Source organism: Frankliniella occidentalis, unplaced genomic scaffold (genome assembly GCF_000697945.3).
Source record: "Frankliniella occidentalis isolate FOCC.00 unplaced genomic scaffold, Focc_3.1 Scaffold306, whole genome shotgun sequence".
In the NCBI taxonomy this organism is placed as follows: domain Eukaryota; kingdom Metazoa; phylum Arthropoda; class Insecta; order Thysanoptera; family Thripidae; genus Frankliniella; species Frankliniella occidentalis.
This window is the reverse complement of record NW_026267431.1, coordinates 1-7,333: the sequence shown is the minus strand read 5'-3', so window position 1 is coordinate 7,333 and position 7,333 is coordinate 1. Positions and strand designations below refer to the sequence as shown.

General features: G+C 60.7%; 2 protein-coding genes across 2 annotated transcripts in view; both read right to left on the bottom strand.

Annotated features, from left to right (window-relative positions):
* LOC127750994 (putative fatty acyl-CoA reductase CG5065) overlaps positions 1–1,514 on the bottom strand; it is a 5,020-nt gene extending 3,506 nt beyond the window's left edge. The window contains exons 1-2 of the mRNA XM_052273851.1: positions 1,096–1,514; positions 763–968 (exon numbers count right to left, since the gene is read on the bottom strand). Coding sequence (XP_052129811.1) covers positions 763–960 — 198 coding nt within the window. The 5' untranslated portion in view covers positions 961–968; positions 1,096–1,514. The remainder of the gene's footprint in view (positions 1–762; positions 969–1,095) is intronic.
* Positions 1,515–3,175: 1,661 nt separating this feature from the next.
* LOC113205564 (putative fatty acyl-CoA reductase CG5065) lies at positions 3,176–6,909 on the bottom strand. Its single transcript, XM_026421225.2, has 8 exons — positions 6,547–6,909; positions 6,218–6,469; positions 5,690–5,835; positions 5,489–5,598; positions 4,934–5,126; positions 4,597–4,857; positions 3,976–4,233; positions 3,176–3,674 (listed from the first exon to the last, which is right to left on the bottom strand). The coding sequence occupies exons 1-8, from the start codon at positions 6,784–6,786 to the stop codon at positions 3,554–3,556; spliced, it is 1,581 nt and encodes a 526-aa protein (XP_026277010.2). The 5' UTR covers positions 6,787–6,909; the 3' UTR covers positions 3,176–3,553.
* Positions 6,910–7,333: the final 424 nt, after the last annotated feature.

The following is a 7,333-nucleotide window of genomic DNA, read 5'->3' as shown; positions in this document are numbered from 1 at the left end:
GCTTTCAGGAACGCAGCTCCCCGCCCCGCCGCGCCCTCCAGCAGCTCGGGCCTCTCCATGTGCGGGAGGATAGATGTGCGCCGCCCGCGCCCGGCCCTGCCTCCCCACCAAACCCAACTTACATAGAAATGGGCCGACATTCCGCTCGCAAGAAGAGCAGAGCAACGCGGTCACTCGCTCTCCCCCGCTCCCCCCGCCGCCCACCAGCCTCTCTCCATGGAATGGAGGCCCCGTGGTGGTGGAGCGAGTCTCGTTCGGGCCGGCCGCTCTCTGGACTGGACCGTCATTGTTCCCCGCGGCCCTGCCCCCTGCCCGCCGCCGCGTCGCCCAGCCGGGTCAGCCGTGCGAGCTAGTCCGCCCGGCCGCGCGCGCGTCCGATGCGTTGCCTACCCCGCAGGCGGCCCGCCCCGCCCCGGCCCGCCCGGCCGGCTTAGCCGTTGCTGACCTTTGTGCCTTTGGACGGGGCCCGCTGGTGACGCCAGCCTGCGCCTGCCCCTCATTAGCACCTGCATATACGCAGGCGTTGCCCCGCCGCGCCGAGGCGGCAGGAACTTGATCAGGAGTGTCGACCTCCCGTCATACGGTCGTACGCGGTTAGTCACGCGAAGTGGCCTTTTGTTCGCCGGTAAAATGTGACAAAATGTGACAAAATCAGGTTTTGCTTATTATATATTTTTGGGAGGAAAAGAACCGATAGCTAAGTGAATGCGAATTTGATACGTTCTTCAGTGCGATGTGACACACACTGCGGGACTGACTCACCGGGAGCGCGATGATCTTCTCCAGGCGCTGCTGTGGGTCCTCGCCGCGCTTGGTCCTCACGAGGATGAAGATGCCGGCCAGGTCCGGGCAGGAGCGCACCAGCTTCTCCACCAGCACCTTGCCCATGAAGCCCGTGGCGCCCGTGACGAGCGCGTAGCGGCCCGCGAAGAACTCGGCCACGCCGGTCTCCTCCTCCATGTCGACACCTGCCGTGTCAGCGGACATATTTCACTTTTTGAGCTTGTCATACCGCAGAGGTGAAGTCGGCAGCCATGACAATCACAACGGCTGAGGTTTTTGGTGCACGGCAGACGCGACGCTAGTGTCACTCACCTTCGTAGTAGACCTTCCGATGTGATTAATTAGTCGCAGCCAGGCTGCGAGCCACTCGGAAGAGTCAGATCCGTTGGTCTCCCGCTCTCCACTCGAACACTCCGAAACAAAGGTTTGTCTTTGTTTTCGATTCCGCGCCTATTTCATGTTCCCCGTCCGCTTTTGTGGTCCAGCAGTCCTCCTCCTCCTCTTCTTCTGTCGCGTTCTTCGCCGGCGGCGCCTTCCGTCGCTCGTACTCGCCTTGTCCAACCACCCGTGGCACACTACTAACCACCTCCGCCCGATCCAAAGCCCTCGCGGCGCGTGTGAACCCGCGCGCTCCGCCCGGCTTGTAGTTTGAAAACAACCGCCGAGGGGTCGTCCCGTTGCCGCCGTGCCTGCTAACAGGTGCGAGGGAAGCGCGCGGACAACTAGGGAACAGTTTTCGGGCGGGCAAGACACCCCTACCCCTCTCCGTCCACCGCCGCGCCGCGGCCCCTCCCCCAAACAACTGACAAAGTATGCAGCGAATACGATTAACCCCCAGAGGCCACCACGAGCCCCACAACATTGCCTCGAGACCCCTCCTCCCCTCCCCCATCCTGGGCTTCGCTGACTCGAGAGTTGTCACCATCACCATACTATCTACTTATTAATTCTATATTTTATTTTTATTTGTTCGCATTCTCAATGTTTCTAATATTTGTTAATATCTGCTAGAGCGGACTGCGTACTGCAGTGGGGCTTTTTAGCCCTTTTGTATGAAGTCCTTAAATAAAAATTATTTCAATTTCAATTTCATGTTGTGCCCCACTAACTCCAATGAGCCGCAAAGGCACATAATCTTCCAAAACTCGCCTAGTTTGAATCAAACAATTTCTTATTCAGGTGGATAGTCGATGTCTGGTCTGGTGAGGGATCATCCGTAAAGTGCGTCCGTCATTCTCCGTTAAGCAACCTGTCGAATGCAGCCCATGGAATGGAAGCTCTCAAAACGCCTGATGGGTAGGCAACATCTTGCATTCACTGCATGCGAGTACTGCGGGGTGGCCTACCCCGAGTATCGCAGGCGCCGAGCTCCCGTAAAATTCGCCGAATAATGAATCTAAGAAAAACGGACGGACTTTCCGGCCGGACGATGACTATAAGCAACCGGTGCTCTACGGGCCGTTTGCCCAGTACCGTCCCTTTTCTCTCCGGTCGACCGCGCGGGGCCGGGCCGACCCGTGAGCCTTTGGTCTTCCGGTGGCAAACGCATTTGCATCCTTACGGCATGAAGCCGTGGGTTAGCCGCGGGGTCGTCTCCGAGGAGGGCGGCTCCACCACGCCGAGCAAGCCCTTGGCCATGTGTGAGCTTCGCACGCGGCCCCGCGGCCCTGCGCGCGCACCCAGCCCCGGAGCCCGGCGGCGGCGCCCGACCCTCTCGCGGGTTCGAATCGTTCGGCAGAAGTCAACACACGACACGGCGCCGCTCCACTCCGCCGTACATCAGCGAGGCTGGCCGGGACGGCCCGCGGGACGCGGCTCGGAGAAAGCGCTTGCAGCCAGACCTCGCGGCCCTGCGCCTCTGGCACCGCGCACAAGCGCTTGCCGCGCGCCTCCTGCCTCCTGGTTGTGCCTGCTTCTAGCCCGTTCGGCGTTAACGTCCTTCCCTAACTTAGCCGATCTTTGCCCCCTGCGCCGTCCGAACCCGACCCGTGACCTTCGCCGTACCATATTGCCCGTCGCCGTCGTGCGTTTCGCAGGTGCTGCTGCCGAGTGATTCAGTGCCAGGGGCCCCGGCGGGACCGTGAGAGTTTTCAATGAAATCACCCTCAAAAGTTAACCGTGTAAAGTGTCCGCCGCGGGCCACGGGTAGCTAGCAGGTGGCGGCAGGAGGGGGGGGGGGCGGAGACTTGCGACACTCAAGAGGACGTCGACCTCCGCGGGGGAGGACTCTCTCCCCCACTCCTCTTCCGGGACTGTTTAAAAAATTTAGTGCATTGGACACGTGCTGTGTTTGTCCGGTCGTGGTGGTGGTGGTGCCTGCCTGCGGGACTTTGGCCGGGCGTTGACACGACCGCTTTTTAGCTCATTGACACACAAGGTAAAGGCTGCAAAAGAAGGTGATTACGCGCCAACTTTATTGTGTTTTCATCGCACAGGTCTGCTGCAGCAGCACAGGTCTTTACGCGTTTTGCCAATAACGCGCTCGACTGCGGCCGCCCGGTACGTCGTCGTCGTACGTACGTACCCAGCAGGCCGGCGTGCGCGCCTATAAAAATTTCTTGTTGACGCATCGATCAATCTGATCTACCGCAATCATCATCGATTAAAAACTGCTTAGGAATAGATGGCGTGTCAAGCTTTTTTTTTTCATCCACAGCGACATTCCTCTCCCTCTCTCTCCACCGCGCTTCCCCCGCGGCTTGGTGGTGGTGGTCGGTCGCGGGCGGGCGGGAAGACAGACGGACTAGGAGGCTCACGGAGGTCGCCACTTTTATAGCGTGAGCAGAAAGCTGATAACGTTAATTGGCCACATATACAGCTCACTGCGCAGGACCCAAAACAACACGAACGAGAGCAGCAGGACCCGGGCCGTTTTATCGATCATCACCATCCTGTGCGGACAAGAGAGAAAAGAGCGAGAGGATATAAGGGGGGAAATAAATAAGTCGTGAGTGACGATCAACTGGAGACAGGTGCGCGTCGTAAGCTAGCCGCTCTCATCCTCTCTAGCCTGTACCGGCAGTAGCACAGGGTCGAAGGGGCGGAAAAACAACTATCACTGTCTTGGGTACAATTGCTCACCGGCCATATTTTTTTTATGACGAGTGGGCGATTGTCCAGTTTCAGTACGGCGCAGCCAGGTGTTTTCAGGGTTGAGAGTATGAACGGGGAGTGCGGTGCATGATGCTATACCTGGCGTAGTGCGCCTTGGCTTTGGGCAGGTCCTCGTCGCGCTCCTTGAGGAGGTAGCGCCGGCCGCCGATGGCCACGTTGCGGAAGTAGGACTTCACGTCCACGTCCCGGAAGTCGAACTTGAAGTCGGCGGCGTCCTCGGGCAGGACGACGGTGTCGAGGGCGAGCGCGTTGGCGTTCCGGAAGGTCCAGGATCGCAGCAGGAACGGGGCGAGCGAGTCCTGCGCCGCGTAGATGCGCCTCTGCATGCGCCAGATCCTGGAAGAGGAAAAGTAAGAAGGGCGTCTTTGAACCGCGATCCGCAGCAGGCCGGCGGCAGGGTGACGAAGAAGACAACCTTCCTCGTGTTCCCGACGAGTCGCGCCCTCATTGACCCGCGCGAGTCGTTAAACGAGAAATGGGGGACGGGCAGCGCCACCTAATAACGGGCTTGCGGAGCCATCGCATAGAGCACGGCGGGGAGGAGCCGCGGGCCGCGGACATGACCCGAGAGCTTAACGATCCTGGAGGAGGATGACGGGAGGACGCGCCCCGCCCAGCGGCGGCCGCGCCGGGTGAAGGGGGGACCTCCCGGGTAATGTCAGCCATGAGGAAGAACACGGCGGGGTGCGGGGCCTTCACCTGGGCCGCCTGCCGGACAGCAGGAGAGCGGCGTCCATGAAGAGCGCGGGAATCATGTGCAGGAGCAGGGTGCCGACCAGCAGCAGGGCGCGCGAGCTGGTCGTCAGGGTCATGGGGGGCCACAGCACGTTGTCGAACGGAACCTCGGCGGCCAGCGGCCGCGCCATTGCCACCATCTCGGACATGACGACGGGCTTGACGGCCGCAGAGGAGCAGTTGTAGACGGGGACCTCCCGGCCCGGTGGCCTGCTCGGTGGCCTCCTGCAACAGAGGTGCGCGGTGAGCAGGGGCGTGGGCCGTCGGCGCCGACCCGCGGAGGCCAACGTCCTGGACTTACCCGGCGGTCGCCCTCTCCCACGCAGCCACGATGATGGCCTTGATGGCGATGTCCACGGGCATGTAGTCGGCCACCACCTCCGAGTCGGCCAGGGCGACGTGCACCAGGCCCTTCCCCGCCGCGGCCATGAGGCCCACGGGGCCGTGGAAGTTGTCCATCCAGCCGGCCACGGGCTCCGAGAGGGACGAGATCACTGCGGGCATCGCCAGAATCTCATGACGACAAGGCTCTGCTCCGGCTCCGCGCGGCCTTGCCCATAACGTTCACATCGTCCCGCTGCAGGTGGACACTCGACACTCGGGCCCTGTCCAGCAACTCCTCCCCCGCCGCCGCCACCGCTCGGGAGGGTTTCACAAGTGCCCGTATATTTCAGGTTTCACGCCTCGCTCAGGGCGGCGCCGCGATGTCGCGCGATGTCCTTCGCGCGGAGGAGAGCGACGCCGCTCCATAGCTCCGCGCACATACACACGGCGGCGGACAGAATTGGACCAAGAACGTATCGGCAACACCCCGCTCCCGCTCCCACACCGGCGGCGCTCTCGCACCTACACCTACCTATGGAGGGTCGGAATATGACAAGTGGTATCTTGTCACGATACGAGTAGATGCAGTGCTCTCCCAGAGACTTGGTGAAGGTGTAAGTGTTGGGTAGCCCGTCCAGCAGCCTGGGCACAGAGAGAGAGGGGGACTGTTAGTGTACTGCCCCTGCTGTCGCTTTGCGCTGCTGTCCGCTGTCCGACGGGCGCCGCAACTGACTTGGCCGTGAGGATGTCCAGGTGCTGGCTGTCCTGCGTCTCCATCGCGCCGATCATCTTGGCCCAGTCGGCGTGCGGCGGGTAGATCTTTTCGTCTATCTCCGGCCGGTCCGTGTTGCAGTACGTGGTGGAGACGTGCACGAAGGCCTGCGGGCAGCGCGGCGGGGTTCGCACTTCACAAGCTGCAGCGTTATCTCTCGTGACGAGTCGTGATATCCCCGGGTGAGAAATCACTCGCATACCCGTCCACACACAGTCTCCGACCCGACCCCCCGAGTCCGGGACCGCGGCGGCGAGCGCAGCGCGCACGCATCGGAGATGCTTTGCAACTGATTAGCTCTGCAGGAGTGACCCGGACCAGGTCTGGCCGCAGGTGCATCTGCCTATCAGAGCGAGGCGATCAACCGGCGGGCGCGCAGCGCAGCGGGGGACCCCGCCGACCGATAGGGACCCGGAGATTGACAGCGAAAATGGCAAATACCCGGCGGGGTCAGCGAGTGGAGTATGGACTGGGACGGGGCGGACTCACCTGCAGCCTCTTCATGCCGACGGCCAGCTCGGCCAGCTCTCGAGTGCCCCTTACGTTGATGGTGATGGCGCTCTTTAGCGGCTCGTCGAAGCGCACCGTGGCCGCGCCGTGAAACACGACGGCCACCTTGTCCTGGAGCAGCGCCCTGTCCGCGGCCGACAGGCCTAGGCCGGGCAGGGACACGTCCCCGCTGACGGCCACCAGGAGGCGGGCGGCCAGGCCGGGGTGCTTGCCCTCGAGCACGGAGAACAGCTGCAGCAAGGGTGCCGTCAGAGCCGGAGCTCTAAGGACTCGCGACGGGCCGCGGCTGCGAAAACTCTGAGACTCACCGGTGACTCCAGTATCTCCTTGACGCGGTCCTGGACAGCCTTACCGCGCTTGGGCCGCAGCAACAAGAACACGCCGCCGATCCCAGGGCACGAGCGGATGAGCTTCTCGACGAGCACCTTCCCCATGAAGCCCGTGGCGCCCGTCACCAGGACGTGTCGCCCTGAGAAGTAATCTGCGATACGAGGTCGGGGAAGACCATGGCCTTCCCTAGCGTTCGGCGTTTTCCCCTGAACCGACATGGTGCCTGCAATGCCCACTCTTCGTCCCACCGAGCTACTCGGCGTCCTCCAGTGCCCTGCCTGTGGCGCGCTGAGCGTTTGGCAACGCACTGCGACGCTAGCATTTTCAGGAAAGTGTCTCAACAGTCCGAATTTGCATTCCGAGGCAGTACAACACCCACCCACCCACACCACTTCCAGGCCCTTCCCATTCTTACCACCACCGTCCCCCTCTAGCTTTCATTCTTTTAAAGTACACGCAGAAAAAAAATTCGTGGCTCTGCTGTTTTTAGCACCGGGGCTAAAAAATTAACTGAATAGACTCAGCTAATTTATTTAGCACCAGGGTTAATTTTTTAGCCATCCAGTAAACCGCACTGTTTCTTACCTGTGTAGCTAATGCCACTTAGCTCTACTGCTAAATATTTTTACATCCAGCTAATTTTTTTAGTTAAACCGATTTACACGAAACTGAATTTTATTTTTCTGCGTGTAGACAATGCCTTAATTTTCTTTCTTACACATCCAAAATCACTCTCAATAGCAGCGTTTGCTTTTAAAGCGCCAC

Excerpts from the sequence above, each read along its gene's own strand:
- LOC113205564 (XM_026421225.2), bottom strand. The coding sequence starts at position 6,786 with ATGTCGGTTCAGGGGAAAACGCCGAACGCTAGGGAAGGCCATGGTCTT. Across the intron at positions 5,836-6,217 it reads TCGGCATGAAGAGGCTGCAG|GCCTTCGTGCACGTCTCCAC; the intron begins GTGAGTCCGCCC and ends CGCTGCCCGCAG. Across the intron at positions 5,599-5,689 it reads CTGGACATCCTCACGGCCAA|GCTGCTGGACGGGCTACCCA; the intron begins GTCAGTTGCGGC and ends CTCTGTGCCCAG.